This window comes from Periplaneta americana, chromosome 3, assembly GCF_040183065.1.
Source record: "Periplaneta americana isolate PAMFEO1 chromosome 3, P.americana_PAMFEO1_priV1, whole genome shotgun sequence".
Taxonomy (NCBI): Eukaryota; Metazoa; Arthropoda; class Insecta; order Blattodea; family Blattidae; genus Periplaneta; species Periplaneta americana.
The window spans coordinates 124,174,832-124,199,729 of NC_091119.1; the positions used below are offsets into that span (position 1 = coordinate 124,174,832).

Sequence of the window (24,898 nt, forward strand, 5' to 3'; positions counted from 1 at the left end):
CAGGGGAGGAAGTGACTTCACTAACGATTGCGTGCATGTCAATGAGAGCGAAATTTAAAAAAAATCGAGTCGCTAAATAGAGACTGTATTATAAATGTATTTCACAACATAAAACGAGACAAGAGCCACAAATGTCTGGGGGTGCTGCAGCTCCGCAGCCCCTTTTCGAAAGCCGCCCCTGAGGAGTAACAATAAATTTATTGTCTGATCAGAGAATTAAACATTATACTAAAAATGTATAGAGAAAAATAATGTTTTTTCCATGGCACTATTTTATTTTATGACCAGTTCCATGCATTGTTTATAATACTGCATTTGTTTACAGTGCGGAAGACTCCTCAGTCTCGCCAGGAGAAGCAGCTAACTTTTCTGATTGCACGCCAGAAGGAATTCAAAGAAGCTGCATTGCAAGCCAAACGTAAGGGTGAAGTGAACCAAGCCAAGGAATATCTGAGGCTAGCTAAAGGGTTTGATCCTCTTATTGAAGCATCCCATAGCGGTTTGCCTGTGGACATGACTACGGTAAATCTTTTATTTAATTCCTGTTATATGAGAGGCAATAAATTGAAAATGGGTTAGATACCAAAAAGTATAGTAGAACATTTGAATCGCTGTTTGTCAAAAGGGCGGAAGTCACATTTTTTCAAAATTCATTTTTTTATTGAAATGTGTTCTCTTACCATAGACGCATCAATTTATGCTAAAAGAACTTAAAAAAAACCAGTAAAAATGGTTAAAATGCATATAATTTATGTTAAAAGTGCGAATGTTCTGGACAGTTTTTTGTCTCTCCTGTAAAATTTGTATTTTTGGACTTCCGCCCTTTTAACAAATAGTGATTCATTTATTACCTCAAAAGTAATCTCCAAAACTGTTTATACATTTATCCCACTGCTAGACAAGATGATCAATCCCATTCTTGAAAAAGCTTGTGGGCTATCTACCGAACCAGTTCTTTACCCAGTCACACACGTCTTCGTCCGATGCAAAACGAAGTCCACGAATGTCTTTCTTCAACTCTTCAAAAATGTGAAAATCACATGGGGGCTGTAGGGGGAATGTTGAAGCATTTCCCAACCAAATCTCTGAATTGTATTCCTCACAGAGTTGGCAATATGTGGGCGGACATTATCATGAAGAAGGATAATGCCGTGTGATAGCATTCCAGAGCATCTTGACTTAATGGCACGTCTCAGTTTCTGTAAAGTTTCTTCATAACGCTGTGCATTGATTGTGGCCCATGCTCGAGAAATTCAACAAGTAGAGGACCCCTAGAATCGAAGAAGAATGTCAACGTGATTTTACCAGAACTTGTGTGTATTGCTTTGGGCTTTTTGGTGGGAGAGAATCCATGTGTTTCCATTGTTGGCTATGCCATTTGCTCTCCGGTTCAAAATAGTGACAAATGGTTCATCCCCAGTGACAATATGGGACAGAAATGCATACTCTTCCTCGTGATATCGTTGCAAGTGACCAAGTGAAGCAGCCATTCTGTTTGTGTTTTGTTCCTCTGTCAACTGATGTGGAACCCATTGCTCGCAGATTTTTCTAATGCAAGTGCTTCGTCACAATGACGTGACAGAACCATGACTTATTCCCACCAAACGACGAAGTTCTTCCACAGTGATCTGTCGATTTCCCCATATAAGACTATCAACCTCAGCGATAATAGTGGGAGTGATGGCATGATGAGCCTGTCCTGGGCGAGCATCGCCTTGCAGTGACGCATGTTACTCTCGGAATCTCTTGTGCCATTCCAGTACACGCGAACATGACATGCTGTGTTCACCCTAAACAGCAGACATGCGATGATGGATTTCTCGTCCTCCTACTCCTTCAGCAGTCAAAAATCGCACTACACCTCGCTGTTCTTCTTTACCTGCCTCCATTAGTGATGTTGGACGAACACATGTATCTCTAACCACTTCCAGCACAATAATTGAATGACTAGTGTGTAAGCAGAGGTTGTAACTGTGTTTTCACGAGTCGCCACCAAATGTCAGTTCAGCAGTCACATTCCCGTGGTACCAACTTACCCGGCATGAAATATACGCATGGTGACCTGTTTTCATTTGACTGCCTCTCATACATACTATTCATTTTAAGTTCTTTAAAATGTTTATTTTAATAATTATTGAGTATATTGTGATACTGTGCTTTATGCATTGAGACATTTTCTTCATATATGAGGTTTTTTCTTCAATTGAAGTCAAATTTAATTAAACCATGAAATGTTTACTAATTATAAGTGCTTGTTTTATTATGCTGCTCTGTAAATTCCTGTATCAAATTTATTTTGTGTGTTGAGTTCCGTCATAGCTGCATAGATTCACTTCTGGAATGTAAATGTGTTTGCAGGTGCCTATCCCTCCTGACACTAAAGTGGTCCTTGAGTCTGACTTCGACTTCATAACTATCGATGATTGTGTGCCTGGCAGTGATGCTGAAATTTTCGATAAGCTAGAAGAAGATCTTTTGAAACAAGCCAAGGTATTTCATGTGTTTGTTTACTTTTTGGATCATTATCCAAGAAGATACGACTGAATTTGTATATCTTTGCATGTGAGATTTGTTTACTACACAATATTCTTCTTAATTTGATAGTGCTATTATTAAATATACTCACTATGCTTTAACATATATGATTTTATAGAGAAAATAATGTCATGAAAGAAAATATATTTCGAGGCTTTGTTGGAAATACACATTTCCATTGAGTCATTTGCTTACCATTGAATGTGAGGTAGTCTGGTTTAAAACCTGGTTCAGCATGTTCATTTGTTAAGGAGAAATACAGATCTTTATAATGACTTATTTTGGAAAGAAAGTAAAGCTAGAGGTCCTCTGTCGAAGATCTACGACAAGTAAAAGAACTCTGATTGGAACAAAATTACCAGCCCCCTGTTCTCACACTACGAAGTAGCCTTGTTTGCAAGTCCTGTAGACGTCTTCATGGACTATCATTTTGAGATTGCGGATGTCCCTGTAGCACATCTCGTGAGACTTCATAGACCTCTGATGGTCAAAGCAGGAAAAGAAGTAGAAAAATGTGATGCAATAAGTTTCCAAAGAATCCAGTGTTTAAGGGATCTATGAAAAACAAACATTATAAATGATTTCGATTTTTTTTTAATATCTCTGATACTAAAGAGTGCTTTTCATTATTACTATTTCTTTCTGTGCACAGTCTTTCTTCTAAACGATTTAATGGATTTTCGTTTATTTATATGTATTAACAGTTTTTTTATACTGTATATGACCAGACGTTTGAATTGGGCAGGGCATGTGGCATGTATGAGCAAATCCAGAAATGCATATAGAATGTTAGTTGGGAGGCCAGAGGGAAAAAGACCATAGGGAAGGCCGAGACTTAGATGGGAAGATAATATAAAAATGGATTTGAGGGAGGTGGGGTATGGTGGTAGAGACTGGATTAATCTTGCTCAGGATAGGGACTGATGGCAGGCTTATGTGAGGGCGGTAATGAACCTTCAGGTTCCTTAAAAGACATAAGTAAGTAAGTAACTGTATATGACCACACCTTAATTCTGTCTACTGTCCATAGGCGTCTGTATATAATAAACACCAATCAAGTACCAGTCAGCCACCGACGTAGTTCAGTCGGCTAAGGCGCTTGCCTGCTGATCTGGAGTTGTGCTCGGCCACGGGTTTGATTTCCGCTTGGGCTGATTATCTGGTTGGGTTTTTTCCGAGGTTTTCCCAGCAGTAAGGCAAATGTCAGGTAATCTCTGGCGAATCCTCGACCTCATCTCGCCAAATATCATTTTGCTATCACCAATTCCAGCAACACTAAATAACCTCGTAGTTGATACAACGTCGTTAAATAACCAAGTAAAAATAAAAGAAGTACCCGTCATTTGTTAAAAGGAACCCTAGTTGTAGATTACAGTGGACTTAATGTTTTAGTAGCAAGTTGAAATTGATGGAAAATAAATTTTTACATGGTATAAAATCTTTGATTCTTGTACTGTGTTGTAGATGCACAAACATTCAACATTTTGGATCCACATATTAGCTCTATCATCAGGGAAGGCAAGGATCCGTTATCAAGAGCTATTCTTCACTCTTGATAACAGATCCAACAGATAGCTTCCCTTGCATTCCCTGATGATGGAGCTGATATGTAGCTTAAAAATGTTGAATGTTTCTGCATCTCTGATATAGCGCAAATACCCAAAATTCTCGCACCATATTGAACATCATGAATATCTCATGTCACTGAAATCTGTATGCTTTGGAACTAAAACAGTTGCTTTACCATATTGCAGATGTGCCTCACTACACGCGACCACTTCAAAGCTATTGGGGATGTGGCAAGTGCAAATCGATTTGAGCACCTCGCCTTGAACTCAAAGAAAGACTTGGATGCTGTGCGCTGTGCTCACAAACGAAGTGAACCATTACCTAAGTTTCACTATGAGACGAGGAGCTTCTCAATCGTACAGTACGTCTTGTACTATTTTTATGCACGTCTAGAAACACTAATGAAGCTGTAGGGTTGGTATAGTATACACAAAACAACTCTGAACATGGGATAAGCCAATTGAATGCTGCCTGAGACGCATTTTTGTCAGAGAGACACAGCAAGAGTGACAGAGGCTGAAGATAGGAGCTGCTCTCTCTCTCTCTCTGACTCATACTGCACATTTTGTGCACTTAAAAAAACATAAAAAGGTTTCGCTACAGAGAGATAGCATGTTTCATTAACTAGACAATATTGCAACAGTCTCAGTGGCTGATCCAAGTGCTTCTAGCCCACCCTTATATTGTTCTGTGTTCACTAAATTTTCAATATCTGTTGGCCAGATATTTTCAGCAATATTTATTTTTCTTTCAGTGTTTAATTTTCAGATTTTTGTGTCAGTGTTGGTCCCTTATTACACACCACTTCCATATTCTTCTCACTATCTCTTCTAGTGCTGCTTATGATTAGGTTTTCTCCGGAGCGGTTGTTTGCGCGCTTTCAACCGGAGACCTCCGGTTACCTCCGATTGATGCCACGCAGGTTGTATATGTGCTATGGCGCAGACATACACTTTCCGCTGAGCATTCCTTTAATCGGATCAGGTAGTGATTCGAGTCCGCTGATGTCCGCGTATCTTTTAAAATAAGTTCTAATTTGTTGTTGTTTAATATCTCTTTTATGTTAATCTCTCTCTCTTTCTTTGGCTCTTTTTTTTTTGTGTTGCTTAAAGTGCTACGTTAGCTAACAGTTTTTTTTTCTAGTTTTGAAATTCATAGTATATGTGGAAAGCCGTATTAGTTTTATGTCATTGATCAAATTAATAACATTCAATCTAACTGCAAAACTAACGCAGAAGTAAAGCTTTTCAGTAGCTAATGTAAACATTTATACTTTAATTCTCCTAGAAACTCTCATTTAATCGCAAACAGGGTTTGTCAATTATTATTCTAATCGGTTTAGTTAACGTAAAATATATTAAGGGAGCTTCAGAATGAAACAAAAGAAACGTGGGCTATCAATGGGATAAAGTTTACTGTCCAACATAATGTATTCAGATTCTTCACCAGACAGGATTGTGATTATTGTGTTAAAGGGTGTCAGTATTTGAACTGCCTCTTCTAAAACGCGCCACTCTTGCTCTGTAATAAAATATAAGTGGATATCAACTTAAGGATATTGTAATTATATTATTACCAGATGTTTCTTTAGTTTCATTCAGAAATATTTTAATCCAAACAGTAAAATATAACTCAAGTTGTCTAAACAGTAAAATATAACTCAAGTCGTCTTGTAAATATTTCATTTGTTTTTTATTGCCTCGAAAGTTACGTTTTAGAGAAATTTCAAGACTTTTTCATAGACTGTGAACCTTTGGGAAAAATAGCACTAAAACAATTTAAAAAGAAATCGTATCAAATGTTTTGCGTAATTGTTTTCATCAAGTTTGCGATTGTGCGATCGTTTCAAATGGTCTAACAAATTCGAAGTTCCACCACCCTTAGAGTAAATTCGTCCACAAAGTTTACAGTGTGCGACTTTATTATTACCTTCAACTAAATTAAAGAATTTCCATGCGACGGATATTCGAGTTGGTGCCATTTTATTCCACTCACAACTACCGTCAGTCCGTACGTGCCAGTCATCCTTAAGCTGTCGCTTTGCTCCGAACCCCCACATCCCTCCGTATGTCCCCTGTTCCACCTATGGTAGTATCGGAGATCACCGGTGGAGAGCTTTATTCGTAATCTCCAATTCCTCTGTGGTAGTAGTCACTCCGATGAGCAGCACTGATCTCTTCTTTCTTTATTACCACTTTCGGGTTTTTGTTTTGACCTGACATTTTGTCCAGAAAATTATAGTCTCTCTCAGAGCTGGAGCTAAACTGAAATCTATGTATTGTGTTTTGATTCAGTGAAATGCAAAACATATATGATGAACATGTTCAGTTAGATCATACGAGGGTACCTCTAAGTACACATTTTAGCTTTTATACACTTCTGGCCCTGTTGCATGATATTACTAATATCATTAGAATAAATTTATAAGTTACAAATTACTAATAATAATTTCTGTTGCATAATACCCGTCAGTTTACCAATATTATTAATGATTTTTGCTAGAAAAAATTTACAAAATACAAGCTTGTCAGAGAACCATAAGCATGTCACAACCACTTGGACTATAACTGTGTGTACCAGTGCCATGATAACCATGATGACAACTATAATAATTTCGACGACAGTGAGTGTAAACACCGCGTAAATAAAAAAATAAACAGTATTGTGTCTAATTTTTTTTGCAATGGGGAAAAACAGAAGAGCAGCGAAAACAAAAATTGTGCATATTAAACAAAATTAAATGTAAAACGAATCAATGTTATTTGGCTGATTTAGCGATGCATTAATTAAAGTTGACAAAATGGTTGGTAACAAATATGTGAGTATGGAAAATCAATTGGAACTATACCATAGAACAAATATTGGACATATTGAGAGATGCTTGGTGTCCAAATGGTATATAAGAAATAAGACTTCTATGAATATTATATAGTTATACACTTTCTATCGTCTAGGAGGAGGCCCTGGTAAGTCTTCATCTATATAGATAATAATTAATCATGATTTAGTTCACTATTATTGACTGCAAGCAAACTAACCTCACTATAATCTGTAATAATGGGTGAATGGAATCATGTAGAAAAAAATCACTAATAGCTAGTAATATTAGCTTCAATTACGAAACAAGAGCTTGTAAAATTTACTAATGATATTAGTATTTTTACTACTATTTTTGTAGCATTATGCAGTAGAAATATTGTACAAATTACAAGTCACAAGTAAATTTACTAATATTATTAATTTGTAAATGATTGTGCAACAGAACCCAGATTGCCTGACTCTGTTACTTCAGTTCCGCTTCTTTGAACCATGTTGTAGAAATACTCAGAGCCTTTGCAGCAATACTAAAATAATATTTATTTTTTCCTGATTTGAGCATCATAGATTTCAGTGGCTATTCAGGGCTGTAGGGACAGAAGTTCTGACAAGAACGGAACATTGCTGGAGAAAACATTATAAATCTACCACATGTGAATCTTCCCTTTCTCCCTGCTTTTCTTCCGAAGAATGGTTGTCTAAGAATTTTAGAAAGTCTAATGCTGGGAATTTGAATAGTCAAAACGAGCATAGTAATAGTTATTGGAAAGTTATGTCGAAATATTTATGACGAGTTTTATTTAATTCATGTCTTACCTCTAGAGACCTGTGAAGGTACTTTTACTTTTAAGGGAAATTCGTTTTGAATCTTCAAGATTTCGGTGTTATTGCCAATTTGTTTTTTTATGTTATGTGCAAGTTTTATGATCTTGGCTTAAGATATTAAACATGGTAGTGTAGTATATGCAGAATTTTCAGCATCAGTTTTCAGATTTTACAATTTATATGGTGGCCTGGTAGCTCAGTTGGTAGAATAATAGTTATTGGAAGATCCCAGGGTCAATTCCAGGTGGTGACGGGATTTTCTCGTCAAAACTTTCACAATAGCCCTGAGGTTCAATCAACTTCAGGTCTTTTTTTGAGAGGGGGGGGGTTAATGTTGGTCAGAGCATGGTGCAATCAACTACAGGTCTTCCTTGTGGGGTAAATGGTGGTCAGAGCATGGTGCTGATGTCAAGAAAACATGGAACTCTACCTCCGTGGTCCTAAACACCTTATACATGGCTGCATTCATTTATTGTGGAAATGGCAGAAGAAATGAGCCATCGGGAAGAAAAAAAATAAAATAAAAAAAAAGAGTAAAATTATGAAAATATTACTTTAAATATGTTATTGTTAAGATTTTGCTAGCTGCAATTTTTTTTACTGATCTTATAAAACTAGTTTGTTTCAAACGAAAACTTTTTTAATTACTTATTTTTACGAAGGTAATTAATAATAAATATTCCTGTTTATTATATTTACTGTTCTTGACACCAGGTGCTGCACTGATTTGACTGACAACGACCTGGAGCTTACAATAGTGCAAGGAATCAATTACAATGTTGCAAACCCCAAGGACGTGGACACATACGTGAAGTTCGAGTTTCCTTACCCCAGTGTAAGTATAGACTCATTGCTCATGGACCACTAATCCAGGACAGTTCACCATAATGATTAGAAAGTTTTATTTTTTTATTAATTAATTATTATTTCCACTTTTTAGCCTTTCGGCCCCAAACACCAAGCATCTCTAACCTTCCACAGGTCCCCTTCCAAACTATTTTTCAATAATAGGTTAATCATTTGGTTGATAAACTCGCATTGGTTTGATGTATAGTAAAATCTAATTTTTTATTTATTTTTTTTAAACCCCCCCCCCTCCCCCCTTCCTCTGGTACACCAGAGAAAAAACGAAACTATTGTTTTGCCATGATTTCTTTTGCTTGACTTTCCTTCTCCCCCGCTCGCCCCCCCCCCCCCTCCTCCACTGAGTGCAATCACATCCTTGTCCATTCTTTTAATTTCTCTACTGTACGTTGTCATATATTTCATTTGAATAATAGTAATGGATGGAGAAATGATAAGGTGATGACAGGAGAAACGGGAGTACCCATAAGAAACCTGTCCCAACATTGTCTTTGTCCAGACTTGCTGGGATATAAACTTGGTTCTTCAGCAGGGGCGGCATCTGTGAAGGGGCTTACATGGGCTACTGCCTTCTCTTGTTTCTACCCTACATAAGACAAATAGGGGAGACTCAGCTAATTCCACAATATTAAGAAGTAAATCTATCATATTTTTATCAAAATGTTTATTGAAAAATATTATCAAGGTATGTAGACATGGACGAAACCTTTCATTACCAAATGAGATAAAGAGACCTATTTAAATGCAAATATATTTAGTTTTACGTACATTACAGTTGAAACAACAACTCGGGTAATTCCGCAACAGTGCGGATAAATCCACAATAGGACTTGGTTAATTCCGCAGTAGTAAATAATTATGAAATACATTATGAAAGTAACATAAAAGGAAAATTTATATGTAACAATGCTCACTTTCTTCACAGCTGTGCAGCAAAACACGAAAAACAGCCAACTTCCGATGTTTCACTGTATTGCCGACAGAAGTGTCGACCAATATCTTTGATTTTTTCTATAGCACTGCAGAGGACATGCCTCCTGTTGACAGCCTCTCAAAACTTATGTTCACGCTATTGTAAAGCTGCAGTAAATTCATATATACACTACTGTGGAATTACCCGTACTGCAAAATTAACCGAGTTTCCCCTATTGAAAGTTGAGCTAAAACTTGTTTCAGAACATTACCAGCTTATTTTACTCATTTCTTGCTGGATTCATAACTCTGTGGACTCAGGTTCGATCCCTGATATAGTCGATATATATATGACTTGGGCAAGCCCATGATTCAGATAACACAGGAGCTCCGGTTCCCTTGTGGGATCCCAACAAATCTCTGTCATCTCGTAGACCAACCTCCTATGGTACACCCTGGGCAACAACCCTGTTGGTAAATTGGTCTACACAACTGGCTTCATATGGGTGAATGACAAATACAGTAGTTAAGTGCCTGCCATTAGTATTAAAAAAACCTCATTTCTTTATTTATTGTTAGGCCTATATCTGATTTATAATTTCTCCAGAGAAATTATTGCACCCGCAGCTTGTCTTATTGTTGTGCACAGTCTGTTTAAATTTCAATTGTTAAATTTGAGCTTGATCTTTATTTTTGTTTTATGCCTGGGTGCGAAAATAAGAAATAAATCTGATGCCATTCAGGAACATTTACCTATTACAATTTTAACAGTGAGGATTGTCTATCTTGATTAAGTTCTGCTCACCTAAATGGCCTTCTCACTGTCTCGAGCGTGGAAAGTTTATGCTCTAGCAGTTAAATTAACTGTGTGGCTGTGATGGGCGTTTTGTCTGTCTGTAATGGCAGAAAAGTTAGATACTATTCTAATTTTGAATTGTGGTACTACATAACTGTCTTTGTTCTGTATAGGAAGATCCTCCAAAGGACCGAACTGGTCTAGTGAAAGACACAAACAACCCAGAATATAATGCTACATTCAATCTTACAATCCACCGGAACTCTCGTGCGTGCCAGCGAGTTTTCAAGAGACAAGGAATTAAGCTGGAGGTTTGGTCACGTGGGTGAGTGCTAAGCTACTTCATGCTTACCTTGATTTGTTCAGGCTTTCTGAAACTTACTTTTTGCCAGTTTTATATTTGTATTATTTTTTAAAGTAACCATCATAAAATTATTCATCATTGGCACTTACTGGACTGGTCTAAGCAGTGGAATATTAACTGAATTCCACATTAATAAAGTACAATATAATATACAAAGAGGTAAGTTAGCATCTCTTATCTTTTCCTAAAGCAAAATTAGTTTATACATAAGAAAAGAATTAATTTAGTTTCCTGATATGTGCATTATGGTATACATTTCTCTTTCATGGAGAAGAGAGGTAAGATATGAATAATAAGTTGGATGCTTGTTTCTATTCTTATTTAATCCTTTTTCTTCTTGTTACTATGTTTCATAATTTGAATGAAATATGCAGCTTGCTTTTTGTTGTGTGATGGATTGGAAATGGGTTGTACTTAACTCACTAAATTATTAAATATCATTACTATTTTATATAATGATGAGAGGTTATTCAGTACAAGTGAAAATACATGGGTGATGCTTGATGGTGGTAGTAGGGATGGTGCTAGCAGTGGTAGAAGTATGGTGAGTGAGGTTAGATCAGAGACAGAATGTGTAAAGAGATTTCAGAAGAAGATGTACAGGGACTATTTGAAGGCAGTATCCAATTCTTTTCAAAGACTGAGGAAAACCATAGAAAGCTCAAGATACTATATTGTCTTCGAGAATCATACTCTTAACTTCGTGAGTTTGAGGCCATCATCTTATCCACCGACTATCATTTTATCCATTGACAGCTGTTTGATTTGCTTTGACTAAAACATTCTTTTTTTAGGAGCAATGTGCCAAAATTGTACATCGCTTTGCCATCTTAGATGTAAAATATAATTCACTGCTTGGAGTAGTGGTCATCATGCCTGACTGCGAAACTCATGAGCCCAGAACAAAATCCTGGTTAAGACAGGTTGTCTGGTTTTTCCGGGGTTTTTTGCTCAACCTCTCGAGTAAATGCTGGGTAATTTTCAGCATTTGGTCCTTAGGCTTATTTAATAATAATAATCATCATCATCATCATCATCATCATCAGATATAGAAAGCAACAGGAAAGTACCTTATCTATCATACATTTCTTTAGCACAATCTGGCAACTATGACATCAGCAACGAAGATGAAGTATGCAAAATGTGCATGATTATTATTATTATTATTATTATTATTATTATTATTATTGTTATTATTATTATTATTATTATCGTCATTATCATCATCATTATTGACACAGGGTTCCAGCAAGGCCACCCACAGGGTTAGCCAGTGGTAGCAATTATTGTTACCACTGAGATTTTTATTTTTTATGTGTTTTTTTTTTATTTCTCTCTACGTGTTCGATACATGTTTCCTCAAACCCTCAGTAAACAATTAAACAAAAGTGAGTGTTTTAAACTATGAATGCGTGCACAAGATAATTTAGATTTCAGCACTGGCTATTTTTCAGGTTCATTTTTGAGGTTCATTTTTCGCTCTCCTCGTCCATCCATTTCCTCCAATTTTCTGACCATTTTGCTACCACTGAGATTGGATCCTGCTGGCGCCCTTGGATTCCAGGTTCACATATTTAAACCTGACCAAGGATAATTAATTTTTAAGAGCAACATTGTATGACTTTCTTCTGCAATGAAGTAGAACTCAAAGGCCCATGTTGCGGATTTATGGCACATAAATGAACCCTCTCCATGAATGAGAGTATCCTAGGTAAAATTTACCGGCCATTTATCATCCACATAAAAAATAAAAAATGGGGAAATGTAACTCGACAATATATATTTAAAAGTGCGCAGAAACCAATTCCTTCTACTGGTCAGACTGGAGCAGGGATTAAGTCATGTAGAACAATGGCGTCATGCGCAAGTCGACAATGGAAGCGCTATGTTTTGAGTGTTGCTTGGCTATAGCACAGTGGGCCTGAATTATTAGTGGTCAAAGTGCATATGGGTTCTCCCATGCTCCGTTTGTAATCCATTGTCATTTGTTACTGCAGGAATGTTGAAATGCAGGAAGGGTAATGTGAGTACTCTACAAGAGCTTTTCCAAACATTATCTTTGCACCTGATGTCCAAGTTGGAAAACTATGCCTAGCCATTCATGTAATGTTGCACCTACTCAGAGGCTGTAACATAATAATCATTGGTAACAAGGAAATTTAAAAGCAATTGTAGTAATAGTTTTAAAAGTATCAGGAGCCAATTTTACCAATCAGTGGATAATGGTTCTGAAAATCCCTTTTATTTTTAACATTAAATCAGACTTTATTTTCAAAATACCCATCCATCCAATCAAGAACACATCAACAGATATTTCATTCATGTTGTGAACTCTTCCTTGGTTGTCTTATTAGATTGCAGGATTTCTGGGTCCTAACGTAGATAATTTTGTCTTGAGCATAACTGATGTAGAAGTGTAGAGCATGAGCTGAATACTTTGAGTGGAATGATTTAAGTAGCACAAACTTTGCTTCGTGCTTTATGCCTGTTTTTATTTTCCTTAAAATAATTATTTTGTTTACATTGTACCTATCCTTTATTTTTTTTTTCTATGGAAATTTTATTCTGTTCAGAAGTGATAAAATTGAAATATCATTGTCTGAGTAATAAAATTAATTGTTTAGGAAAATTATATTCACATAATATATTGTTATAAACTGACAACAGGAAGAAAAATAGTTTACTAAGTACTCAATTCTTTGTCATTATTTAAGATTTCATTTGAACATTTAGTAAGAAATGGTCATGTGCGGAATTAAGTGCTGTAAAGATCTATATTGCAGTATTGAAATTAATAGTCCCGCGTAGTAATAATGCGATCCTTTCTGGTACACATCTGTTTTCATTCAGTCATGTTTTTCAGAGTTGTTCTTCAGTTTTTTTTTTTTAAGAAGAGAAGAAATAATGTATGATAATTTTACATACTCTCTCAAAGCATATGTGATATGTGTCAAGAGAACTGATGAAAGCATAAACAATTACATTTTTTTTTTTTTTTTTGCAATTTTAATTAGAACCTAAACTTTTTTTTCTTTCAGAATACATTAGAATTCCTCGTATCCGGCAAATGTGAGACAAAGCTAGTGCCGAATAACTGATTTTATTGGAGAATTTGAAAATATGTTCATAGATTATCTCAAGACATACTATATTGCACAGACATTTTTTTCCATGTTGAAATTTAGTAATTTTCATATAGATATTTAAAAATAAAGTTTTGAAATGCGTACAATATTTATTTTTAGTACTGAATATGGTAATGTATAGTCATCAATTAATAATTATAGTAATAATAATCCGTGGCGCTACAGCCCACGAAGGGCCAAGACCAATCAGCCGGCTGCCACCAGAGGTGGATCATCATCCAACCAGAATGGAGGTATCGTGTGGTTAGCACGATGAGCCCCCCCAGCCGTTACAGCTGGTTTGCGTAACCGGATTTCGCTACGTATCGTAGCTCCCCAAGTGCATCACGTTGCTGGGTTAGCACCGGTCCCATACACTGGCCGAAATTTCATGAGAAAATTTCTTTCCCCATGAGGACTCGAACCAGCGCTCATTCCATAACGTGAGTCCGAGGTATATGCCTTAGACCATGACGCCACGGCGCGGGACAATTATATTAATACATAGCATAAAAAGTTCTCAAAGTTTTCGTAATCTTATGACAATTTTAAATGGTGGCTATGTGACTTGAAGAGCAGTGTAGCCAATGTCGCAACTATGAAGACGATGAAGTAACGCTTGATGATTTGAACTTCTTTAACATATCTCTAATGTCAGTTTGTTTATGTATACTATCTATCACTCAAATGAAACTTTCATGCACTGCAGGAACAGAGAATTTCACACTTTCCTATTTAGATTCATCAACACCCCTTCGAAATGGGTGAGTTCAAGTGGTAAATTTAAAGATATCGTCTCTGTGCATTGTTTGCAAGGCCCAAGTGACAGCTTACCGATGCTACCCGATTTACTTGAGGGACATAACGGTGTTATCTGTCTTTGTTTTCACGTTTGAACAATGTAAAGAATAAACACAATATGCAGCATGTGCGATCCATGAAAACCACTCACATCTTTGTCCGACTCTTCCCTTTTGCATGAATGACTACAGTTTTTTTTGGTCTAGTCAAAAGTGCCGTTGTTTTGGTATTGTCGGTTATTTGGGTGCCGGATACGAGGGATTGTACTGTATGCAGATGTTGAGTTCATTTACAACTACTCCAGAATAATGCAGGAGTTATAGAGGAGCAGTTTTCGTTTGTGACAACAGTTTGATAGATAGGCCATATGCTGTTTTCTTATTAGGAGTGCATACATGTTGGGTTACATCTACACACTTTGTCATCAATACCAGGGTCTTTCTAAAAGTAACATTCCAAAATCGTTCATTTGGACATGTGCTTTATTCATCTTAATCACCTGGTTTCACCGTTATTTTTGTGAGGAAGTGGGAAACGTCTAGTTTAAGAGATTCATATAGGTATTGTAGAAAAAATGGTTGTTCATATAACTGTAGCTGCAGCAATTATTCGCAAAATGCTTGGCATTTTTAGGAATACCAGAACATTATTGGTACCCAGATGGCACATTTTACTTGATAAAATAAATTATATCATTTATAATAAAATGAAATCATAAATAAAAATTATAAATCTAAGGAAATATGTATTTATTGAATTTAATCTTTAAGTTAAAAAGTTAGCTAAATGGCAGAAGCATCCCAAACTGTATGTATCCCATAGTGGGAAAATGGTACAGTATGTCTGCCGAATTATTGTCATATTTGAAAACTGTTTCTCTTTGCCTCTTCGATCATCCCTGAGATGTTGTAAACAATCTGATTTAAGACTGTGTATATGTGTCATTAAATCATAAATTTGTATGAGCAAAATAACAGTGTAATTAATTTCAACTAATTGAACTTAAAGTTTTAATACATTCTTATTTATGGCAATATGAGAAACATTCAATAATCTTGACAATGATTGGAATTCTGTTAATAATAATAGAAGATACGGAAATTTGATATATGATTTTATTGATGCTGAATGGTTTTAACAGTAAAAATGAGAATTTGAAATTGTAGAATTTAAAAAATGCACATTATGTCTTCGGAATAATATGACTGTTTGAACTTCGCATATTTATTAACTTTTATTTAGTTTAGTTTTTCTACTCTATCATTCTACCACATCTGTATCTTGCTGAGTTGTATGTTACCACATTTTTTTATTTTGTTCATTTCTTTAGTGATTATATAATGATAATAGATTGATATGATGTCTCGTAATTTTATATAGGTACTGTACAATTAAAAATCGGAAGCTTACTTATTTTGACTTACTGCAGTTTGTTGGTTACATTGTTGCAATTTTCTTATTGTTGTTTCTAAACATTTTCTTGTTTTATTTATCTGTTTCTTTCAAGTGGAATAGATAGCAACAAAACCCAAAGAATTCATCTTAAGTCCTGGTTTAAAATTTCGGCTTGAAAAAGTAAATAATGTAATAATTGTTGTTTAATGCCAAGCATTTGGCAATGAAGCCATTAGCTTTCTTGCTTTCCAATACTTCTCTTTAGTGGAACTGATGATTGAAAGGACAGAGGATGTTCTTCTAGCTGTTATTTCCTCCTCTTTAACTCTTGAGAGGACAATTTTGGTCATCTAGAATTCCTATTTTATTTAAATGTTTTCCTAAAAAGTCATGGCCTGTAGTGAGGCTCAATTTTGCTACAGCAGACTGACATATATATATAAAAAAAAAATATTTTGTTCTACGAAAATAACTTTTATCTGCTACATTGTCATTGTCTCAGTAGAATATTTCTCTTCATAAAAGCTTACATTTTCTGTCTTGTCTTTTAGGTTTTCCTGTCTGTTTTCGTATTCTTTCAGTGAGAATTTTTGCTTTTTCTTTGTTTACCATGCATGCTTAACCTATTATTATTTTTTGGTGTTTGTATTGTAATTGAGGTGTTCCTTTTATCTTATATTCTCTTAATCATTTTAGTAATAGTAACAGTCTCTTATTATTGCACACACAAGAATGGAGGTAGTCATTACCTATTATTACCTACATGCACATCATAAAACAAACAATGTATAATTCATATTATAATAGTGACTCTTACAGTTCCAGAATTGAAACTTTTTTTTTTTTTGTGTGTTAAAATGTATCAGCCTTGTTTTTATCATTTGTGTTTACAATGATTGTTTAAATATAAAATAATGTTTATTAACTTCTGTGTTTAATGTGGATTGAAAACATCTTTCCTTTACATTAATTGGTTTTGAGTCTCTTGCGTGAAACATGATTTAATCTGTAACTTAATTTAACCTTATTATTTATACTGAATAATTTCGTTGTGAAAGTTTCACCTTTGAAGGACTAGATACAGCCAAAGCAAAGATAATAATTAAAGGAAAAATAATAGAACAAGTTAATACTTTTAAGTATGTAGGATATATACAGTAGAATCTCTCTTATCTAGCACCAAAGGGACCAGGGTAGTTCTGTGTACGAAATTTTGCTGAATAATTGAATAAATATTTTAAAAAATTACCTGTTCGTATTTTATGATGCCAACTGTTGAAACTGCAGCTGTGTGAAGCTTATTTCTCAATCACTTAATCATAACTCATCATCATCATTGCACTACAACCCATTATGAGCCCTGGCCTCCCTCAGTAGGCATTGCCATCTGTCTCTGTCCTGTGCAACAGTCCTCCAATTCCTGTAGCCAGTTTCTGTTGCCAAAAGATTCGTCCAGCTTTTCTTACTTTGGGTTTCATAATGGTATGTTTTTTACGAGGTAGAGCTGTCAATCCCATGCTCAACCCCCGACCGGTTCCGTGTATTTATATCCTCCGCAGACAGGGTGGCCCAGTTATACCCCCAGGCATCTGGTGTTCATTTGATTGCCTCTTACGTTCTGCATGAACTCGTGGTGGAGCTATTCTCCCCCCGGCATCCACTTGGTGAAATCATAACTAAATAACATAAAAACTATGTGGATTTTCTTTATTAAATCACATCACACAACACAAATAATACACCAATTTAAGGTTCGAATATCACTGAACATGGCAGTTTGTGCCAATTTCCTAATGTGGCAACACTAACGGTCCAGACTGTGGCAACGCAGCCCAAGAAAAAGTGCCATTGTTTTGGTATTGCCAGTTAATTGGGTGCTGGTTATGAGAGATTTTACTGTATCTACTTTTGAAAATAATAGAGATTTTAACAGTAAAAATAAGTAAATTTAGTTATATATTTGGAAGAATTAGAAGGATTTTAAATAAAACAAGGAAAGAAACTCAATTGAAATTTTATGAAATAATGATGGTTACATTGTTCCTATAATTATGGTTCTGAATTTTGGGCATTAACAAGAAAACAAGAATCAAGAATTGCTGCTGCGGAAATGAAATTCCTAAGTCATTGTTCTTTCTGCACACAGCTAGTATGTGCAACGTTTCCATGCAAAATGATTCAAGACCAGTTGACACAAAGGAAAGGTAAGCTGTTGACTGGTTTGTTTCATGGTTTCCCTACTTCTAGTCGAGTTTATATACCTTTTCTCTGTGATTAAATCTGCATTATTGTGGAATTAGTTGACCGTCGAATGTGATTGGGAAATTTTGTTTTCTATTGAAGTCACAATGCATGCAAAAGTCTTCATCATCATATTATTCAGTGGCGAAACTAAGATTTAAATACTGGATAGACTGAAAAAAATCTCCTTACCTTATTTTTTTATACAGCAGGTTCAGGCATCGATTCTTCTTGGTTGCAAAAATATCAATTGTTCGTTCCTTGAAACTCTGATCAATTGCAAGTCGTTAACCACTTTCTTTTCAGTGGCGATTGTACTGAGAGAACTTAATCTTTCATTCTTCATTGAATTACGAAGATCATTTTTGAACTCCTTTTCAATGTGTTCATAGGTATTCCTTTTGGAGGAAGCTGTAGAAATGGCAAATTCCAAGACTAACTAGATAAGTCGTGTTACCTCTTTAGAGATGGCTTGAAGACCATTGCTAATACGAATTTCAGGAGATCTGCAGGGAGTAAATGCTTTTCTTCATCTATATAAATATTCTTTAATTCATTTTCTAATCGTTCTTTGTTGAAAAAATGGATATGTGAACAGAAGGTTATTTAATTTCATCACAAGAAAATTTATTTTATATATAGGCCTAAGCTATTTTGATCTAGGAATTCAACACATTTTACCTTTTCAACATCTCCAAAACGCGTTTCCATTTGTACAGTCATTTGCACTTGACATACCTTTGAAGCTGGATGCAAATGAGCACATAATACTGTTCTTTCTGGAGAGAAGTTCCATAATAATTCTAGATAATTCCCTTTGTTGTCAGAACTTTTATCTTCACGCTCTTGCTTACCTAAGAAGCAAACAACTTTGATCGTTGTCTAGAGTGGGCAGTTCCTCTCCCCCTCCATTGCACACATCGCTGATTAGCTACATATTACACCAAGTCTCTCAATTACAAATCTGTTTTGTTTTACAGTTTCATTGTGTTTGATGGCTTGAAGCTTGGCTTCTTCAGAAATTGCATGTTCAGTTCTTCGACAACCTAACCAAAGAAAGTTTCTTGGCTTTTCTATCAATATTTTTTTGTGACACGGACCCCGTAAGAAGATGATGACCATTCATTTTCACATCCAAACAGAATACATGTATAACAATATAACTTACCTGTCGCAGAGCCAAAAATATTTTTCATACCATGAGAATTTAAATATTCTATTTTGTCTTCCTCCATCCACTATTTTAATATGTAAATGTGTTGTCAATCTCCTATCTTTGTAAGCACATTTTGTTTCATATGTCCAACTTGAAAACGATTTCTCTTTTAATTCAACAAATAATGACTTCAATGTTCTCTCAGTATGAGCCATTTTACACAAAATCAGTATGTAACAGACACACATACACTTTTGATGAAACCAACATTCAACAAAACAGTGCATTCACAGAAGACCAATATAGCGTGACGTATTATATGCATATTGAGGCAAGCCATCTTTCTTACGGAGCTGTAGTAGTGAATCGATAGCCTCTCCCTTCCCCAGCCTTCCCACAAGCTTGTGTGTCCGCTACCTATGAGGAGGCTTGTGCCACGAGCCTCTTGCACAGAACTCAACATGCTGGAATGACTGCGAACAGTGAATTTAACATATGGAAGAATCAGAGTGAAACCAAGTGTTACGATACATTGTTATTACGAACTTATACTGTTACTAGGTATAATAACTCAAATTTGTTGGATAGGCTAAGCCTCAAAATCCACTAAAGAGCTTCGTCACTAATATTGTTAAATTTTATTTAGAGGTGAACTACATAGTTACATTTGAATGTTATAGGATGTTCTAGAGGTAAATGATGGAATGGGCAACTACAACACACAAAATAATTCGATCATGTCAGATGAGAGCATGAGAAACTAACCATATTAACAAGTCTTGTGTTTATGTTTTGATTGGTGATAAAAGTGTCTTTTCCCATGAAAGTCTCTTGTGTGTTTGCATTGTGTTATGACAATGCATTATATCAGTGCAGACTTAATAACGTTCAAGAACTGCTTCATGACAATCACAACCCAACCCATGAGAAAGTCTTGAATATCACATCAATAATAATAATAATAATAATAATAATAATAATAATAATAATAATAATAATAACAATAATAATAATAATAATTCGTGGCGCTACAACCCATGAAAGGCTCAGACCGACTAGCTGGCTGCTGGTCTCACGTCCACATGCCGAAGCAGAAGTGGATGATCATTCAACCAGAATGGAGTTATCGTGTTGTTAGCACAATGGTCCTCCCAGCCATTATAGCTGGCTTTTGCAACCGGATTTCGCTACATATCATAGCTCCCCAAGTACATCACAATGTTGGGTGAGCACCAGTCCCATACACTGGCCGAAATTTTATGAGAAAATTTATTCCTCCATCAGGACTCGAATCAGCCCACATTCCGTAATGTGAGTCCTAGGCAGGATGCTTTAAACCACGATGCCACGGCACAGGACATATATTATGTCAAGCCACATAAAATTTACAAGGATTTAAGATGTTTATAATCTCCTTATAAGTTTATACCTTATCAACATAAAAACCAAATTAGCACTAACACAGCGACCTACAAGAAATAACTTCAAGATGAAACTACAGCATACTCTCGATTATCTGTGCACGGTTTATACAGTTTGCAGATTACCCATGCATGGCTTATGCTCGAAAATAATTTATTACTTATTAATATAAAGTGACAAGAAATCATGAAAAAATTATACCGGACTTCGAAGTTAACAGTTCCCTGTTGAGGTGATGGGAAAACAAATTTACTTTTGTTTTCTACATTCTTAAGTTGTAAGTGAATTTTAATCTTATGTGTAAAATATTACACACGTACTGTGTGTATTACAGTAAATATGGAGTTAAATCTACATTTAAAAATATTTGTTCATCAAATAGGCCTCTATAGTATATACTACAACCTTTGATTGAGGTTCTGACTGATATGTACATATATTGTCAGGCAGTACATCTCACTAGATGATATATGTAGGGGAAGAACAATTGTTTGTATGCAACTGAAGTTTGACTAGTGTAATATGTAGCTAGTTGGTGATGAATGCAATGAAGGGGGAAATGAACTGACCATCCTACCCCATTATCTCCTGGCCGAGTTGCCTCATAAGTAGAGCCTTCTTGGTATCACTTGTGAGGTTCAGACCTGTCTTTGGACAGCTGACTAAATAGCAACAGTATATACTACGTGGTACATGCAAAATAATAAACTTTCATATTATCCATTTCTTTGTTATCCGGGTACCTCTTCCCGGTCATTAGCCAGGATAATCGAGAGTATACTGTACTTGTAAATCAAATAGCTATATTACTTACTTAGAATAAGAGAATGTCTTTACTGCATGCGAAAATGATCAAACACATTTCAAAACTTATCATGAAAGGTTTATAGATGCATAAGTGCAAATTTCATTACATGAAAGAGTGATTTATGAAGTTTTATACATTCATTATAAATCTGTCTCACTTATGGTTACATGCTTCACTGCTGTAACAGGTGTGGCTCTGGACTAATTGAACAGTTGAGTTGCCAGGTCATTTTTACGCAAAATATAGAATGTCGTTAGCGACAACAGGAGTAGCAGTAGTTAATAACATGTGATTATTTTACAAAAAAAAATTATTTTATACTGCTTGCTTCTGAGGAATAAACCATGCCCTCAAATTGTGATAACTGTTCCATAATTTATTCAGTATGTTACAAAATGTTTCACTGTTTCGAAAGCAGTAACAGCATCATTAAAGGAACAAGATTTTTGGAGACAAGCATGAGCAGCTTATAATTTTCAAAGTGGAGCACATCTTAACACTGAACATGTGCTGTATTTTCACAGCATATCTAATTTCGAGCAAAATTGATTTAGAATGTATAAATGATGTTTTGTACCCCCTTAAAAGACAATTGTATAAGTATAAGAGACGTATAAACGAAAATTTAAGTATAGTAGAATCCCTCTTATCCGGCACCAAAGGGACCAGACTAATTCTGGATACGAGGTTTTGCCGGCTAATCGAATAAATACCGGTATATACAATAAAAAAGTTTGTATTTCATTTGTTGAAACTGCAGCCATGTGAAGCTTATTGCTCTATCATGTGCCCATAATTGAATAAACATAAAAACTGTGTGGATTTTCCTAATTAAAAGATATCACACAACACAAATAATACACTAATTTTAGGTTCGAATGTTCACTGAAAATTAAAGTTCGTGCGAACTTCCTAATATGGCAACACTGATGGCCCGAACATAACTAAATAAACATAAAAATTGTGTGGATTTTCTGTATTAAAACACATCACACAACACAAATAATACACTAATTTTAGGTTTGAATATTCACTCAAAATTAAAGTGCGAAGTTCTTAATATGGCAACACTGATGGCCCGAACATAACTAAATAAACATAAAAACTGTGTGGATTTTCTTTATTAAAACAAATCACACAACAGAAATAATACATTAATTTTAGGTTTCAATATTCACTGAAAATGAAAGTTCGTGCGAACTTCCTAATGTAGCAAAACTGACGGCACAGACTGTCGCAATGTGGCGGATTAACATTTTTTTTTTTTTTTTGGCCTAGCCAAAAGTGCCGTTGTTTTGGTATATTTAGGTACCAGTTTTTTTAGTTTGTTATTTAATGATGCTGTATCAACTACTCGATTATTTAGTGTTGATGGGATTGGTGATGGCAAGATGGTATTTGACGAGATGAGGTCGAGGATTCACTTAAATTACCTGACATTCGCCTTATGATTGGGGTGCCAGAGCGCAACTCAGGATCAGCAGGCAAGCTGACAGAGCTAATCCAGTGGCTTCGAAATAAATTAATGTGGAAAGTATAGAAATTTTGCTGAGACTTTAGGAATAAGTGTAAAAAACACAAAGTGCGAAATGTATAAAAGAAATGTTATTGTATATTAATTTCTAGGTAGGGTTGTATTAAAATGAAGTGTATTAATACTTGAATCTCAAGTTAATGAATTAGTCGGGAAAACATTTCGATCCTTATTATGATAATAACTCTTTGAAAATTCATATAATGTGTAACAAGCTAAAGAAGTAAGCCAACATTATTGTTCTTTTGCTGTAGTAAAAAAAGGAAGAAAAATTTGGCAACATGTGTTGCTTTCCATATGTGCTCTGTCAAAAATATGACATACTGACAAGAGGTAGAGCCAGAGAAGCAGAGGCCATAAGGATAAAGACATAGGAAATTACGAACCTCTGTGCAATGTTGATATGTAACTGTTCAGTATAAATACTTAATTTTACAGCATTTTTCTCATATTATAAATAGGGACTTTTTTTTTTTGGTTGAAATAAAATAGATGATTTTGGTGTTAAACTTGCCACTATTTTGATGAGAATTTTATGAAATAAGTTGTCAATTTGATGTGTATTATGTTATGTTTAACATATAACGTTGTTACGTTTTGTTTGACACATATCACATATCAGCATAGCCAAAATGTAAACAAAGCATGGTTCTGCATTGTCTGCATGAAGATTTGTACGACAGTAAATACTCGTACGTATTTTCATGTATGCAGAAAAGCCTCTCTCACTGTCCACATTAGACTGATGTAGGGAACCACATTTCTTGCAAACAGTTCATACTATATTCATTGTGGTTCTGTAGTAGTCCCCCAAAACTTCTTCACATCAAATTATAGCCTCTGATGTATAACATGCTGCAGCAAAGATTGAACATACAACGTTCTTCAGTCTTTGCTACAGTTGACTATAGAAATTGATTTTCTTTTGAAAGCTATAAAGATAGTAAAGTGAGTGTACAAAATATCCATAGAGAAAATACAGAAATATTGGCGTTATGAAGCTGTTGACAAATTAACTGAATCGAAAGTCATAAGCATGTTCTTCCACAATGTTGAATAACATTTTGTGGCATATTCTGTGATAGAGAAGGTATATTTCGTGGGTATTGGCATACTTCACACTATGCTCGAAATTTCGCAAGTTTGTTTTGCTTAAATATAGTACTTTAGGTATCTAAAAAGGTAAATGTAATAAAGAACGTAATTGTGGAAAATTTAGTGCATCTCGCTATTACCAAAAAATATGATTCCTATTTACCTTAAAAGGCTCAACTCACATGGCCGACAACTTTGCGATTATTTTGCAGTTTGTGTGTGGTTGTGCTGTCAGCGGAACTGATCACATGCGGGCTTCTTTTTTGTGGTCGCTCGAAGCCCATATCGACCAAACAACCACACCGCAAGCTTGCTATTTGCCAAGAAAGCGTCTATCATTTCCAAGGATAAGGTGTAAAAGCATCTGTCGTTTCCAAGGATACTGTATCGGTGGCAAGTGGTTGGTGTGTCGCACGAGTGAGTTGCACTTGACCACCAACAGCGACAATTCTTCAGTTGTGCTGTGCGTGATACCGACGTCTCACGACCACAGACATCGACAATGACTTCAGTTTGTGGTCCGTGTGAGTTAGCATCATCTGTTTCCATATAATTCAATACTAATTCCTGACCGCCCACAGCACTACCACATAGAACTGCAAAATAATCGTAAAGTTGTCGGCCGTGTGAGTTGAGCCT

At 35.5% G+C, this 24,898-nt stretch overlaps 1 protein-coding gene across 2 annotated transcripts in view; it reads left to right on the forward strand.

Annotated features, from left to right (window-relative positions):
- l(2)gd1 (lethal (2) giant discs 1) overlaps positions 1-24,898 on the forward strand; it is a 49,547-nt gene that overhangs the window by 19,961 nt on the left and 4,688 nt on the right. For both annotated transcript variants that reach the window (XM_069821541.1, XM_069821542.1), the window contains exons 8-12: positions 326-522; positions 2,359-2,490; positions 4,290-4,465; positions 8,461-8,581; positions 10,492-10,643. In XM_069821541.1, coding sequence (XP_069677642.1) covers positions 326-522; positions 2,359-2,490; positions 4,290-4,465; positions 8,461-8,581; positions 10,492-10,643 — 778 coding nt within the window. The remainder of the gene's footprint in view (positions 1-325; positions 523-2,358; positions 2,491-4,289; positions 4,466-8,460; positions 8,582-10,491; positions 10,644-24,898) is intronic.